This window comes from Periplaneta americana, chromosome 3 (genome assembly GCF_040183065.1).
Source record: "Periplaneta americana isolate PAMFEO1 chromosome 3, P.americana_PAMFEO1_priV1, whole genome shotgun sequence".
Taxonomy (NCBI): Eukaryota; Metazoa; Arthropoda; class Insecta; order Blattodea; family Blattidae; genus Periplaneta; species Periplaneta americana.
The window spans coordinates 130,917,560-130,934,445 of NC_091119.1; the positions used below are offsets into that span (position 1 = coordinate 130,917,560).

Consider the following 16,886-nt stretch of genomic DNA (forward strand, 5'->3'; position numbering starts at 1 on the left):
ATAAAAATTTCAACAAACAGTGGCATGGGTTCCAAATCAAAATATAAAATACGAGATTTAGTATGCAAGATTTAGTAGCAAGAACGAAATCTCTGAAATGCAATAATTTGCTGAGTTTTCATCTATTTGTGGTGTGTTGTCTTTTAACATATGTTCTAGAATTGTTATTGTTTTACATATGGGTTTAGTGAGTGTATAGATTGGTGATGTCCAACGATGCTAGTGTTAAATTGTGGGGTATGCATTTGTCCTTGATGTGGTTGACTAGGTCTGTGTTGTTCTTCATTGCAGTGTAATTGGTGAAATTGTATCATCGGCGAGTGTAAACCTGCTAACCGCCACAAAGAAAATTTTACAAGGGAAGCAAAAAACTGAGTTTAAATTAATTCTGAAACTTTAGGACCAAATCCAAAGTACAGGTGGCATTTGTATCTGTACTTCGGATTTTGTCCTAAAGTTTCAGAGTTAATTTAAACTCAATTTTCTGCTTTATTTGTAAAATTTTCTTTTTGGCGGTTAGCAGGTTTATACTCTAAGCCGATGGTATGTTCTTTCTGATTACGTTTTCCATGTATTTAGCTAGCTTGTATGCTGGTGCAGATATGTAATTAACTAGGGAGTCTGATTAGTATATTAGGCATGTTGAGCAGTCAGCTGTGGAGATTCCGGTTTCATCTGTTTCAAGTATAATTTTTCTAACTTAAAACTGGAAAAAGTCCTGTTTGGTCATTGGTGTGATTTGTTATTAACAATGCCTTGTTTACTTCAATAAATAAAATTAAAAAAATAAAAGTATTTACATAAAAAAATTATTGAAATAAAAAAATCTCATTTAGAAAAAAAAATCATGACTCTTTTTCCATACTGATAAAAGTGGTATTTCCACAAAAGATAATAGGCCCATTTAGTTGCAATTTTCAACATGGACAATATACAGTATTATATTAAATCTGGTATAATTATAATTACGTTCACGATTCGCAAATGATGGTGTAATTTCTTTAATTATGTTATATTGTAAATAATACTATTCATTTACTTCGAGAAATTTATTTTATTTAACTCGCTTCATCATCACAGTTGTCTCCATCTACTCCTTGCTTTTCGTCTTCTCTTCCTTCTTCTCCGTTCTTCCATTCCTTTACTTCATCCTACTCTTACTTCTCCTTCGACTTATTTTTTTACCGATTCTCTGGCTTCTCTTCCTCCTCATCACCATAATATTTTCTCTCTCTTTTTCTTCCTAAGTTAATAATCTTTTGCCTTTCCTGTCAGTCATTTTCTTCCTTCTCGTTCTCTTATTCTTCGTATTCTCTTCTTCCTCCTCCCCTTTCCCTTCTATTTCTTGTACCCTTCTTCGCTTTTTCTTTTGCTTCATTCCCCCTTTCTCAGTTTCTTTTCCAATTTCTGTCTCTTTCTCTTCTCCTCTTTTTCATCCTCTTATTCTTTTTCTCTTTCTTCTTCGTTATGTTATCACTTTTCACCCTTCTTATGTTTCTTCTTCTCTTCCTTCACTTCCTCTTCTGTCTTCCTTCTCTTCCCTCTTAGCATTCTTCTTCTTAATGTCTCACTCGCCTCCCTTCTTCTCTTCTCCTTTTCTCCTCTTCATCATATCACAGTCTAGTATATACAGTCACGAAGCTCAATACATAGTAAATATGCATCCATAGATAGTTGCTAACCACTAGGATCGCTACTGTCGCATCATTATAGACAATGCAAAATAGTACCGGCACAGTCTATTGTTCCTAGCACCCTCACAACTCAAGCTTCGTGACTTTATATATTAGACTGTGGTCATATTCTCTCACTTAGCCTTTTTTTCTTCCTCTCTCTTTTCTCCTTTTTATTGTTCTTCTGCGAGTTGCCAAACTACTAGAAACAAAATGCTGGAATCCAGTTCGATTGATTTATTTGTCCAAGAATATGTATCTCATCCAAGGATCTAAATAACTGCATGGCTATTCTGGCATATGATAATGTAACAGAATTTTCGCATTTCTTTCTACAATATTGATCTGAATTATAGGCCAGTTAAAGATGTAACTGCTAATATAAGAAAGGCAGGAAAATAACAGAGAGGAAACAGAAAATCTCGAGAAAATACTCAAGAATTCCGTCCTTATCAACTGCAATTTTCACAGTGACCTCAGATTTTATATTACTGGCATGAAAACAAAATGTAGTAACCTAACCATTCGCAGGTATTGGTGTTTCCAAGAGTCTTAATAAGTTATGAAATGCAGTTATAAATAGGGGGCGGATTTCTATGACCTAAATAAATAGGATATATGCATGCATTTATGACCTAAAAATACAATATCTAACCAGCTGGATGTTATATTTAAGCAAATTACTTCAAATGTCGTTTGTCTTTAGAATAGTATATATGTTGGAAAGATACTGAAGACACAAGGAGTGACCGAGAGGGAGGAGGAAGTTACGAACACTTGAAAATTGTAAGAAAACTCTGTTTTGTTTTGTTTTGTTTTGTTGTGTACATGTTTTCGCTCACAGGGCCAAACAATAGAAGCCTAGCTACTATTTGAAACCCACGTTCCATAGCAAGAGGACTAATAATATATATAGGCCTCTTGTTCCATAGTCAGTGCATTTCTGCGAAAATATAGGTATTTTAGAGCTATCCTGAAAAACTTTCATAGCATTACATTTCTCCGAAAATATAGGTATTTTAAAGCTATCCTGAAAAACTTTTATAGTATTACATTTTACCACGGTTCGTTATGGTTTGAATGAATCCATTAAATATGAGAAATGCGCAAAGTATAACACTATGACACGAATTTTTACTAAATATGCTATGAAAATTTTAAAAATGCCTAAATATGCACACAGTTATTCCTAAAACATAACGTTAATATGCAGTTTCATACTAAATATGCTACGAAATTAAAAACGGTCCAAATATGCATTTTCTTCAGAATGCTTGGAAACAAGTTTAAATCAGTCTGAAAACCGAAACAATCCTATAAAAAAAATGACATGTCATAGAAATCCGCCCCTTAGTTATAAAAATGGTTTTAATAATTACATGCCTTATTAACTAGTCTTGCAGCTTATGGATCTTCATCGGATTTGTTTAAAACATTCTCCCAATGTTTATATGCGTTTAAAGTGTATTTATTCAATTAACTAACTTAGGTATATTACATCTTTCTCCAAATGCTGCTACGGTATTTGTGAAAATAACAACTGGTATGTATGGACAGGCTATGACACACGAGATTTAGGTACTTATCTCATTTTATAAAATGATATTTAACATGTTAATACTGTAATCTTTCTATAAACATGGAATAAATTATCTAATAGATACTAAATGCTTTTGGAATGGAAGTCTCACTATTCTACACATGTTAATTCGCACATTTTAATAAACTATTTCCAAGAACCCATCTGTCTTCAGAAAAATACTTCAAATGCCCACATAGCTAGCACGCAACAACTGATAATACTGGTATCTTGGAACTATGAATCGTTAAGTACTTCTCTGGCTCTATGCATCAAGAGCATGTTTTTGCTTCATGGATTGTTACAGAATCTAGGCCATATAATAAAATAATGTAGACCAGTTACTTAGTATAGCCTATTAGTTTCAAATTGGACTACCAATTCGGTTTGTCCTTGCCCTTAACCAACTTTTTTAATTTTTTTTCTTCTCTACCAAAGACCAAATAACTTAAGTCACAACAAACTTTACTAGTTGTAACTTTTTTCTTAAAATTCATGTATCGCACAAGGCTGCAGTAATATTTTCATAGGTCCTAAATACTGAAGTAAATTTTCCATGGAGTAGAAAGATATTCTAGTGTAATAACCACATAATTATTATGCCTTCAGAAAAGGGTAAAACTTGATGAGGAAGAAATGATTATCATACAGTAGAACCCCGATTATCCGTCACTCTATTAACCGATTGATGGATTATCCGACTGTCTTTCTCTTGCCTCCTTTCTTTTCTCTCTCTCTCTCTCTCTCTCTCTCTGCTACAGAAATATATGAAGTAGGTACTGCACATTATATTAGCACTTTTTTTTTCTAGAGAGTGTTATTACAAGCATTTACTCTTACACAGTACGGTCTATTGTTCGAGTTGTATTTCATAGACTCTGTAACTTATATATGAATCATTTTTCACGGATATGAAAAGAAATCGTGTTGTGCTAAGTATCGAAAAATGTGCAAATCATTAGGGCTAAATGGTTTGGGGAAAAGAAACTATGGTTCATCTCACATCGGAATACGAGTTACAACGGTGTGCAATTTAATATAAATTAAGGATAAGTGTATAAAGTATGTAAATCTTCAACATGAGACTTCCACTATGCCTATCTTTCCACATTAAGCCATTACAATGAATTTCCTTGTCCCTTAAAAACTTGTTGTTGACAACCTGACTTAAATTGGTAAACTTCTGATCCTCTACCTAGTGTGTTAAATACAAGATCATGAAGGAAAATACGAAAGTGTAAGTAGGCTATTATTTACTAAATTTACGAAAATCTTTTATGGTACGGATTATCAGATTTTTTCGATTAACCGTTCAGCTCACCCCCTTGATTACCACGGATAATAGAGGTTCTACTGTATTCCCTTTCACTTGCTAACAAATTTAAATTAATCATAATAACGAATATAAAATTAACTTATCCTGAAATTTATCACGAGTAAAAGAAGGTAAGTTACAGGGATCTGTTTACAGTAAGTTTCTTAATAGAGATTAATGATCAAGCAAGTAGCCTAGGCATGTAACTTAGCTAGCTACCATTTTATTTCACACAGAATGGGCTTAAGAAAAAACGAAAAGTGTAAACTTTATAAGACGTCGGTCAATATCTTCCAATTTTTCGTTTGAAACAAATTGTCATTCCAGAATACAACAATCTTTATTTAAATTAATAAGCACTCCGTGCATGAAATAGGCTAATTGTTGTACTTAGTTATTTAGTAGTGTAATTTTGTGGCCTTCTATGTAGGCTGTTCAAAGTTTCCCTTCTCAGCAGGTTATTTTAAAAATAGAAAATCAATTAACAATCATTGGTCATAAAATTAAACGTAGGTCTAACATATTTTAATTAATATTTTTGAGGAGAAAATACTTGGCAGAAAAGGAAGAGGAAGACCGAGAAAAAAAAAAAAAAAAAAAAAAAAAAAAAAAAAAATACATCAAAGGCATGCTCAACAGAACGAAGTGCGTCTGAAGAATTTAGAACAGAGTTGAGCGATGAAAATTGGTTAGCTGATTAATTTGACTGAACAAATCTATTATAGGAATCAAGAAGGCCGTGATATACATAGGTTTGTGTGTATAAAAGTTCTTCGATTTTTAGCGTTTAAGTTTGTTTTTAATCACAATTTCAGTAAACATAAATTATATTTAACATCTATAAGTTTATAAATTTTGATTCAGATAATTATTATTGACTAATTTGTTTAATACTATCTAAAATTCTTTAATTATAATCTTCTTCATTGTTGTACACTGAAAACAACATGGATACTATAAACAGAAACCTACAAATAGAAAATTACAACAGGAAAAACACGATCAAGATTCAATTTGCACAATCTGCTACTAGACCATCAGCACAGGAAATTCATCAGTGGATTGTAAAGAAAATGGTAATCAACACAGATCAAGTGGACACACTACAACTGCATAACAGAGAGAGAGCAATTTATCTGAAGGTAACTACAGCCACATTGTATAATAGATTACTTGATAAGTACCAGGGAGAAATAGAATTTCAATATGAATCAGGAGAAATAACTCACGTTAATATAGGACCACCAGACTCAGCTAGTGTTACAGTTCGAGTATTCAATCTCCCCCCAGAAATTCCCAGCTCAGTTTTACAGACCGTTCTGAACAAATACGGTACCATACAAGACATTCGAAATGAAACTTGGAGTACACAATACTTGCTTCCGGTTTACAATGGAGTAAAGGCAGTACGAATGAATATCCAAAAAAATATTCCAGCAACAATACAGGTAGCTTCCTACACAGCTAACATTACTTATCCTGGACAACCTCAGGCATGTTTTGTTTGCGGAGACACAACTCATATGAAACAAGATTGTCCTCAACGAACTGTATCACTAAGATTGCAACCCCGTAACACTCCCAGATTGCTAAGTGAAGTAGTAAAGTTTAACTTAAGTGAGCCACAAAACACAGATGTAAATACTGCAGTGGATGAATTTTCAGAAAACAAAAGTTTGAGAAATGATGACGAAAACAGTGATTTGCAGTGTATCACTAATGTACACGACACCATGGACACAAATACCAATGCTCCCAGTATTTCGTCTACACCTCCCACTGAAGCACTGATACGATGTAAAAGACCGATTCCACCAAGTGAATCTTCATCTAGTAATCCCACTGCACATATAGATTCTTTGTCTGAAGTCTCTCCCTACAATACTGATGGGGAAACTACTGCCAACCCTAAAAATCATTCCAAACTAAATCCACCCAGGAAAAAGTCAAAAAAGGTGAAGCCACCTACATTGGATGAACAACTACATCCAGTAAAACACATATTAGAAGCGACACCGAGTGAGTTTATTCTAAACTACATACAGCTCAAAAGTTTGTATGAAAATACAGTAGGAGTTACTGATATCCTGAAAGTTGCTTTGTCTTATACAAATGACACTGAGGGTCTAATTGAAATGCTCCAGAAACTTTACCCACACTATCAAGATAAGGGCATTAAAAATAGAACTACGAGGATCGAAAACTGTCTGCGTGCCATAATAAGTATGGAAAGTGACAACAATGGGGAAACTGATGCCGTAGACAATATTCAAACGCCAATCCATCCTTAGAATCATTCCCGTTTCATTGCTCCAGTGGAATATTAATGGGTTTTGGACCCAGTATGAATATCTACAAAATTTAATTACATTACATCAACCTGGTGTCATGTGTTTGCAGGAAACTAACTTTAGTAATAATTATGTCGCAAATATCAAACAGTATTCTTCATACAATAAAAATCGCAATATATACCATCATGCTAGCGGAGGAGTGGCTACGTATGTTAACAACAATGTAACTAGTAAAGCAGTGCCACTTATTTCCAACTTTGAAGCAGTAGCAGTAATTGTTTAATTATGTATCGAAATATGTATATGTAACATATATCTGCCTAACAGTCAACCTATTGATTTACACAATCTGAAGGATTTAATCAATCAATTACCAAGACCTTTTATATTACTCGGCGATTTTAACGCTCATAGTACTCTTTGGGGATGCTCTAATACGAATTCAAGGGGAAAAATCATAGAATCTCTGCTAGAATCCGAAGATGTAATATTACTAAATTCACTGAAACCTACATATTACAGTACTGCTCACGGAACTTCCAGCAGTATAGACCTCTCTTTTTGTACTCCAGATATTGCTCCTCTACTTTTGTGGTCTGCTCATGATACTCTTTTTGGAAGTGATCATTTTCCAATTTTGCTCGAAATTACATCACACTTAAGCTGTAATCTCCCTATAATTAAATGGAACCTCAAGAACGCTAATTGGTCTGACTTCAGAACTGCAATTAATGGACAAATAAGTACTCTTCTTCCTCCATGTGACTTTCACACTTCATGTATTAACAAAATAATAGATGATTTTAGCGCACTGATACTCAAATCTGCAGAAAAAAGTGTTACTAAAACATTAATATCACCCCACAGAAAATCTGTACCTTGGTGGAATGAATCTTGCAAATTAGCAGTTAAAAACAAAAATAGAGCATTTTACAAATACAAACGGAAACCAACAGTAGAAAATAAGATCAATTTCCAAAAACTTCGAGCTATAGCGAGGAAGACAATCAAAGACAGCAAAAAAGCATCCTGGTTATCTTATCTTTCATCTATGTCTCATCAGACACCTCAACATATAATATGGGACCGCTTGAGGAAAATCAGAGGTATCAACAGGAACACCTACATTAGTGCTATCTGCCAGCCCAATAGTAATGTCTTAGTAACTAATCCACAAGACATAGCCAATACCTTAGCAGATACTTTTTCCAAAATATCCAGTGACTGCAACTATGAACAAGATTTCTTACACATTAAAAACAATGCCCCTGAACTCGATCCAAATGAAATGAACTGCAATACAGACCAGAGCTTTAATGATATACTTACTCTACGAGAAGTACAAGACACCTTGAGCCACTCTAAGAATAACAGCCCCGGACCAGACAATATTCCATATGAATTTCTAAAACAACTCCCACCGGATGGTGTTTTATATCTTTATGAAGTGTATAATTACATTTGGTCCAAACAAGTGTTCCCTGATCAATGGCGAAATGCTATTATAATACCAATTCTCAAGCCTGATAAAAACCGAAGTGCACCAGAAAATTACCGCCCTATTGCTTTGACGTGTACAATGTGTAAGTTACTGGAGAAGATAATCAATAAACGTCTACGATGGACTCTAGAACAACGAAACTTTTTCACAACATCACAGAATGGTTTCCGACAATTTCACTCGACAATTGACTCCTTAATTACATTGGAATCCGAAATATTGAACGCCTTTCTTAATAAGCAACATCTTCTTGCAGTTAATTTAGATATTCATAAAGCATATGATATGGTTTGGCGCCAATATGTTGTGAAAGTGCTAATAAAAAACCAAATCACTGGAAACATGATTAGGTTTATCCATAATTTTCTACAAAATCGTACAATACAAGTCAAAGTTAACGGTACATTATCAAAGAAAGTTATAATAAACAACGGTGTGCCTCAAGGTTCAGTTATTAGTGTCACACTTTTTCTAGTAGCCATTAATAATATTACATCTCATGTAAGTTTACCAGCAAAAACCTGTCTATTTGCAGATGATCTCACTATCTTTTGCACAGGAAAAAACTTGACAACAACGCAAGACATTATCCAATCATCAGTGAAAGGAATAGAAAACTGGGCCAAAGAAACCGGTTTTAAATTCTCAGCTAATAAAAGTGAATGCATATTATTTTCAAAACGAAATACACCACATGCCCAGCCTCAATTATATCTGAACAATAATAAATTACCAATAGTAAACACGATAAAATTCTTAGGAATTATATTTGACAGAAAGCTGACATGGGCCCCTCAGTTAGCTGCTCTTAAAGAAGATTGCCTGCGACGAATTAGTTTTTTGAAAACACTTGCTGCGAGAAACTGGGGCGCAGACTATAAAGTCTTAATGTGCACTTACAGAATCCTCATTCGTTCTAAACTCGATTATGGCTGTATCGTGTACAACTCAGCAAAATCATCCTCTTTACAAAAACTTAATGTAATACAAAACTCAGCACTTCGGATCGCATTGGGTGCATTCCGAACAAGTCCAATAGCCAGTTTACAAATAGAAGCAGATGAACTGCCTCTTGATATTCGAAGAAAACAACTGAGCATTTCCTATGCTCTAAAAATCGCAGCTTCATCTAGATCTAACATGAACTCATATATATTCTCTGAACATCATGATAAACAACAAATACATTCAGCACCCTTTTCTTCTAGACTGAAACAATACTTTAACGAAATGAATATGTCAATCCCTTCCATTTCTCAAAGAAATAAAAACACTGCCCATCCACCTTGGAGAATCATGTTACCTGAAATAAATCTGGATCTAACATATCATATTAAAACCGAAACGAACAATATTACGTATCAACAATTTTGCAGAGAACAATGGGATCAGTACCGTAATTACCGTCACATATACACAGATGGATCGCAGACTAACCAAGGATGTGGATGTGCTGTAGTTTACCCTGACCACACGATGTTGTACACATTGCCATCTCTTTATTCAGTTTTCACATGCGAGTTATACGCCATCAAAAAAGCTTTAGAATATATTCTGGAAACAGAGACTGATAAATCTTATCTTCTTCACACTGATTCTCAATCAAGTTTACAAGCTCTTCAAGATATATTCTCTACAAACGCACTAATTCAAGAAATCCATCAGCTCCTCACTGACTTGATGAAACAAGGACGAAAAATAACTCTAATATGGATCCCTTCTCATCAGGGCATTCCTGGAAATGAAACTGTAGATGCCGCAGCAAAAGAAGCTACAAGACTTCCATTACATTTTTTCACATCTATACCTCATACAGACGCCATTAAATACATAACCAGAAAACTGCACAACCATTGGCAAACATCATGGACAGAGTCATCATCCAGCAAACTTCACGAAATAGTACAGCATTGCAGAATGAAATATCCACTACAGAATTTTAAACGTCAAGACCAAGTAATAATCACCAGATTACGAGTTGGCCACACCAGAATTACACATTCTTATCTTCTAGACAGAACTCCTCCTCCAACATGCACCAATTGCCACATTAGGATCTCTGTACGACATTTAATTTCTGAATGTCCACTATATCACCTTCATCGAGATCAATTCCATATACCAAAAGACTTATCAACAGTTCTAAACAACCCATCATTCAGTTCAAACTTAATTAAATTTCTGAAAGCTATCGACATTTACAAATGTATCTAAATGATTATTGTAATACAGTAAACTAATGTAAACTGTAAGAATTGTTTATGTATGTATTGTCGCGATATGACTTCCTAAGTTAAAGCGACATAAAATAAATAAATTAAAAAAAAAAAAAAAAAAAAATCTATTATAATGGCCTTGCTTTTCTTCTGAAATATTCTTCTCGGTGTACATAGTATTATTTTTTATTGCTAATGGACAAAATACCAAAATTCCAATTTGCCATTGTCTCTGTATGTATGAAATGCCCTATAGTTTTTCCTTGAATTTGCGGTAATTAGGCCTATTTACTTCTGTGCTAAATTGAATGTTGGTCATTATGGAGGACATCATCGAGGATCAGTGACAGGTTTGGTTCGTTAAGATTTTTGGTACGCCTACCAAAAACGATAATGTGCAAGGAGAACCAAAAACCTGAATAATTCAAACCTAACCTGTCACTGATCCTCGATGATGTCCGTCATACTGACCAACGTTCAATTTGACACGGAAGTAGGCCTAAATAATTACCGAATTTGCAATGATTTATAGAGAACTACGTGAGAACACATTACTTTTGGTGGAAGAGGGGCATGTTGAATAAAGTGCCACTTATAAGGAATATAAATATAGGGCTATACGTGAGATATAGGCTATTTACATGTAGGTTACCAAATATTCAAATTCAAATTATATAAACTCTGAACAGGCAGAACAATAATGTAATTAATGAGGCCAATTTTTTTTTTTGATTCAGGCAATTTGTGTAAAATATTACATTTGTTGCTACTGAAAATTATGCAATTAAAATAGGCCTAACAGTCGACTCAAAACTAAAAAAATGTTGGTATTATTACTGACCTTTTATACACTCGGCACGTGGAATTATTGATGCGTTTGTCACTTGCATGTCGCCTTCTATCTTCAAATAAGTCTTTTATAGCTGTGACACCAAGAACAAACAGTACAGGAATCATGGCAATCTCTTTCCCAAATGCATTGATTGCTGGTACCCAGTTCAATAACACAATACAAATAAAGTATAAATTTGCCACTCGATGAAACTGTTCTAAAAGATTTTTTGGTAGAAATGATAAGAAAGTGTACTTCGTGGTCCGGATACGATTATCAGGACGGCGCCCATTTGGATGAGCTTTCTTAGGTGTACGGGGTGGCACAAGATGGTTTGGAACTACAGTTCTGTATCTCGGTTCTTCAACTTCTGCTTTTCCTCCTCTTCTTAGAATGTACGACTGAAATTGATTCCAAAGAGAAGGAGGACCACTCTGTCTTAAAGTATAAATAGATTCTGACCTAGAAGCTTGCCTCGAATGTCCCCCACGACCACCAGGTTTTGTTGCACTACCCGATCCTGCAGTTGTACTATCAGCCTCTTTATGTCCAGGAGGAAGAATGAAATCTGTCCTGGATCCGACTCGACTATGACCACGTAAAGTGGAACCCGCTCCATCCACAATTTGACCCTGGGAGAACGCACGCTGATGTCCACGATTTTGCTTCAAAGCAGAAGGGCGACCTATAACACCAACTGAACTTGCTGACGTGAGTGATGCCCCGACACCCCCGTGGCTTGCACTGCGGGCATGACCTTTCAGAATTGAAGCTGAATGAGAAGTTATAGCCTTGTTGCTTAATGCACCACCTGAATCTCCAGATTTTGCTGCCATTGAAGTTGCTTGGATTGAAGATGGAAATAAGTAAGTGGCACAATGCTGATTTCCTTGCAGTGATGTTAGGGGTTGTTGCTGTTGTTGTGGAGAAGGTGGTAGGGGCGGGGGTGGCGGTGGTGGTGGCGGCGGGGGTGGTGGTAGTAGTAGTTGTTCCTGCTGCTGTTGCTGTTGCTGCTGTTGCTGATGAGCTTTCTCTCCACTCCCAAGTGTTGACATGTTTGCACATCTGAAATTCAGTCACCATAATGAATTACATTGAAAATGTCATGACGTTTAAAAGAACTGCTTATCCAAAACAATGCACGTATATATACACAACTGCAACTATACACGTGTCTGGATATATACATGTGTACGAGTATATGTGCGTGCATGTGTGTACACACATATCCACCTTGCAAATCTATGTCAAATGATGTCATTCAAAAGAGTGAGTGGTAAAAACAACTTGCCTTTTTCTTCATAACTCCAGTTACCAAACTTTAGGCAAGGCCTGCATTAAATGATAAAGCGAAGTTTAAACTGCACATATCACTCAACACAATCGGCCCAACGTAAGATGTCACAACTCAAATCACTATTCCTCACTACCCCTCTCTCTAACGCACACGTCTCTGATTTGATCTGCCAACTAACCACCAGCAAACTTGATTTTCAGCTGTATTGCTTACCACGCCATCCAGTAACAGAATATAGAAACAACACTCAGTGCCAATATTACAAACTAAAATGTTCTACTTATGCACGGCGAATATGTAATATTTAGTTTTTCTTATATAATATATGCAAGAAAATTATAATATAAATGTTTTAATCATAAAACATGTCTTATCAGTTTCAATAGACACATATACTGCGTGCTATGAAAATAAAACAGTACTTAAGAGATTTATTGGTGAGATATTTCTATAAGTGGTGTTGTTAGCCTGTATTTTAGGAAAATTGACCTACGGTTGGCGTTCCACAGGAAACGGGTGGTTATCTGTTACCGACTTGACCCGATAGTGTCAAATTTGTTCAATATCTTCAGTTTTAGACGCAATGGATGAGGAATACGATGCTATCGTTTTGGGAACTGGACTTAAGGAGTGTATCCTTAGTGGGATGCTGTCTGTTTCGGGTAAGAAAGTACTCCACGTCGACCGCAACAAGTATTACGGTGGGGAGTCAGCTTCCATAACTCCTTTGGAGGAACTTTTTACACGTTTTGGTGCCCCTGCACCGGATGAATGTTACGGGAGAGGTAGAGATTGGAATGTTGACTTGATTCCGAAGTTTTTAATGGCTAATGGATCTTTAGTGAAGTTATTGATCCATACAGGAGTTACAAGATACTTGGAATTTAAATCGGTTGAAGGCAGCTATGTCTACAAAGGTGGCAAGATTTCTAAAGTCCCAGTAGATCAGAAAGAAGCCCTGGCTTCTGATCTAATGGGAATGTTCGAGAAACGTCGCTTCCGAAATTTCTTGATTTATGTACAAGATGTTCGTGAAGATGATCCCAAGACATGGAAGGATATGGATCCTCACACATGCACAATGCAGCAGATCTACGACAAGTTTGGGCTCGATAAGAATACTCAAGATTTTACAGGGCATGCATTGGCTCTGTATCGGGATGATGAGTACCTCAACCAGACCGCAATACAAACGGTACGTCGAATAAAGCTGTACAGCGACTCACTTGCAAGATACGGGAAATCGCCATACCTTTACCCAATGTATGGTCTGGGTGAGCTGCCTCAAGGTTTTGCACGTCTCAGCGCTATTTATGGTGGTACTTACATGCTGGATAAACCCATCGATGAAATCGTGATGGAAGATGGTCGTGTAGTGGGTGTACGATCAGGAAAGGAAATTGCAAAGTGTAAGCAGGTCTACTGCGACCCTTCATACGTTCCTGACAAAGTGGAGAAGACAGGGCAGGTAATCAGGTGCATCTGCCTCATGGATCATCCGGTCCCCAACACACGTGATGCTCTCTCAACCCAGATCATCATTCCACAGAAGCAGGTCGGCCGCAAGTCTGACATCTACGTTTCTCTGGTAAGCTACACTCATCAAGTTGCAGCTAAAGGATGGTTCATTGCCATGGTCTCCACAACGGTGGAAACCGATAACCCAGAAAATGAGATCAAGCCAGGTCTCGACTTACTGGGCCCCATTCGTCAGAAATTTGTGAGCGTGAGTGATTACTACGAGCCAACAGATGATGGCATCCAAAGTCAGATCTTCATCTCCGCCTCGTACGATGCAACGACCCATTTTGAAACCACCTGCCTCGACGTCCTTGACATCTTCCGAAGGGGCACCGGGGAAGACTTCGACTTCTCTAAAGTTAAACTCGACCTTGGCGACGAGGAGCAGTAGATGTGTCGAACCCAGGTCATGGATCTACACAGGTTAAATGCTTAACCAGTCAGGCATGACATCTCTGGCACCAGGTATCGAAAGCATATTCAAAAACTTCTATTGTACCAAGTTTATATTGAATTCCATGGCAGTTTTTAATTTCCATTAAGCTGAGAAATACCGGTGTCGGCTTCATGTTACAACATGTAAAAGATTCCCCCCATTGAGCCTTGAATATAAATTGAGCTTTATTTTAACCAGAATGTTATCGACCGGTAACATTACAAGTGGGGGAATTAACGGATGTGATGATAATGAACCTCAAAAGCATATGCACGAGTTTTTTGCTATGTTGCTTACAATAAAGAATTCCAATTTTGATCATAATAAGAAAGTGGGAAAATATATTAGGAAGTACTAGTTAGTAGTGTAATATTGATGAAATACAATGTGTGGTGTAGGTATTTCTTGTAAAATGCTTATGCTGTTGTATTTGGTCTGTCAAAGCTTGATGTCTGTTAAATATATGCATAATTGCACCTAATGTTCTAGCATTGTTTCTCCAGAGGCTTTGAGGGAACAGATTATTATCCTATTGATAATTACATATAAAATTATAGCTAGTGATGCTCACGGCATGGACATTTTCTCTGTTATGAAATTTAAATGTAATAAAGGAATAGTGTATGGATGTGACCATAAGAAGAGGTGGTAGGTGAAAATGTGTATTGTTTTAAACATTGTCATGCATCTGTGTTCCTTCATGGCTCATGTTGTTTGAATATACAGTAATCACATAATGATTAATGGTAAGTGATTCGGTGGATGCATTTAGTATAAATTAATAGAATTATGTAAATGACAGCAGGTATGGTCTGAGAACTAAAATAATTCCAGCTGAGATAAAAGAACCCACTAACAGTGTTTTGTTCTTTAGTAATGTGCTGATGTAGTTATGATTTGTTTTTGTGCAGAGTAAAATTTCTATATATTGACAGTGCAATTTAAGTTATTTTATTGTACATTGTTGGAATATTGTAGGAATAATGAAAGAGCAAAAGATTGAAATGATTTGTAAATTTTGTGATCAGGAAAGGATAATAGTCATATCTTAAAATGCCAGTATTTTCAACCACCTGCCCACAGATATGAACGTATATGTAATAGAAGTGGCTTTCTGTACTGGCTTATTTTTCATAATGGAAGTGTTGTCTGTACACTTTGATACACAATGGTCAGTATGGGAAAACAAGCATCAAGGTGGCTTGATCCAAACTCTTTACTTCACACAACACAGACACAGGTTTCAATTTACTGTAAAATAATTCAAATAAAAATATGATAATAAAAATTTTATTTCTTATAATTGCATAGACACTAATTGGAAAGACTTGTTTAACAATGTTCCTAGGATTATAATCACAGTTTCACGAACACCATTTTAAATTTCAAAATAGAACAATAGGTAATGTAGATTTCATAACCAAATGTGATCATGTTAATCAACTAATATTTTAATTTAATACAGGAAAGTGTATTGTCTTGTGCTGAATTTCAGAAGTAGGAACATGTAGTTGGATGAGATTTCCAGTTGGTGAAAATTCCTGTTATCTTATCCATCCCTTATCCTTTTAGAAAAATGAGTGTTGATCCAGTTGTCATGAAGTTTCTCTTTTACTGTAAATTTAAGACATATTTTTTAAAAAATGTGTGTGGCTTACAATAACTTGACGTGATGAATTGAAAGAAGAATTAATAGCTTTAGGAGGTAAACCATATTAGATGAGACCATCTTTATATATATATATATATATATATATATATATATATATATATAGGAACAGCTTCATCAAGATTGGGTATGTTACAATTTCTTATGAAATTACTTGCCACTAGAAAATTAATTTATATAATGCATACATTTTATCTTCCCCCATTCGCGGATGTAAAACAGATGAGGCAGTACGTAGCAAGAGGAGCTGCACATATGTGAGTGGAGGAAGATAAAATGTATGCACTGTAGATGTTCGATAATTGCATGCAGTACATAGCATACAGAAATATAAATTGCCCACAGTGCAGTCATGCAATAGAATTAAAGTTCTTGTACAGATTTTTTTCCTTCAAAAGAAGCTATATTGCACAGGAGAAAGGAATGTGAAATTGAAAATTAACCAAAAGATTAGATCGACATACTTTTCTTTGATAATCAGCTTGTCAATGTATATATATATTATGTATAACTTTTGTAAATTTTCTAGTTAGGCCTACTTGTACAGTAAAAG

General features: G+C 35.6%; 2 protein-coding genes across 4 annotated transcripts in view; one reads left to right on the plus strand and one right to left on the minus strand.

Moving 5' to 3' along the window:
- Nucleotides 1-12,885, minus strand: part of LOC138696524 (phospholipid-transporting ATPase VD) — a 346,689-nt gene extending 333,804 nt beyond the window's left edge. For all 3 annotated transcript variants that reach the window (XM_069821610.1, XM_069821608.1, XM_069821609.1), the window contains exons 1-2: nucleotides 12,702-12,885; nucleotides 11,420-12,475 (exon numbers count right to left, since the gene is read on the minus strand). In XM_069821610.1, the coding sequence (XP_069677711.1) occupies nucleotides 11,420-12,465 (1,046 nt within the window). In that variant the 5' untranslated portion in view covers nucleotides 12,466-12,475; nucleotides 12,702-12,885. The remainder of the gene's footprint in view (nucleotides 1-11,419; nucleotides 12,476-12,701) is intronic.
- Nucleotides 12,886-13,180: 295 nt separating this feature from the next.
- On the plus strand, nucleotides 13,181-15,952 carry Gdi (GDP dissociation inhibitor). Its single transcript, XM_069821614.1, has one exon. The coding sequence runs from the start codon at nucleotides 13,291-13,293 to the stop codon at nucleotides 14,617-14,619; it is 1,329 nt and encodes a 442-aa protein (XP_069677715.1). The 5' UTR covers nucleotides 13,181-13,290; the 3' UTR covers nucleotides 14,620-15,952.
- Nucleotides 15,953-16,886: the final 934 nt, after the last annotated feature.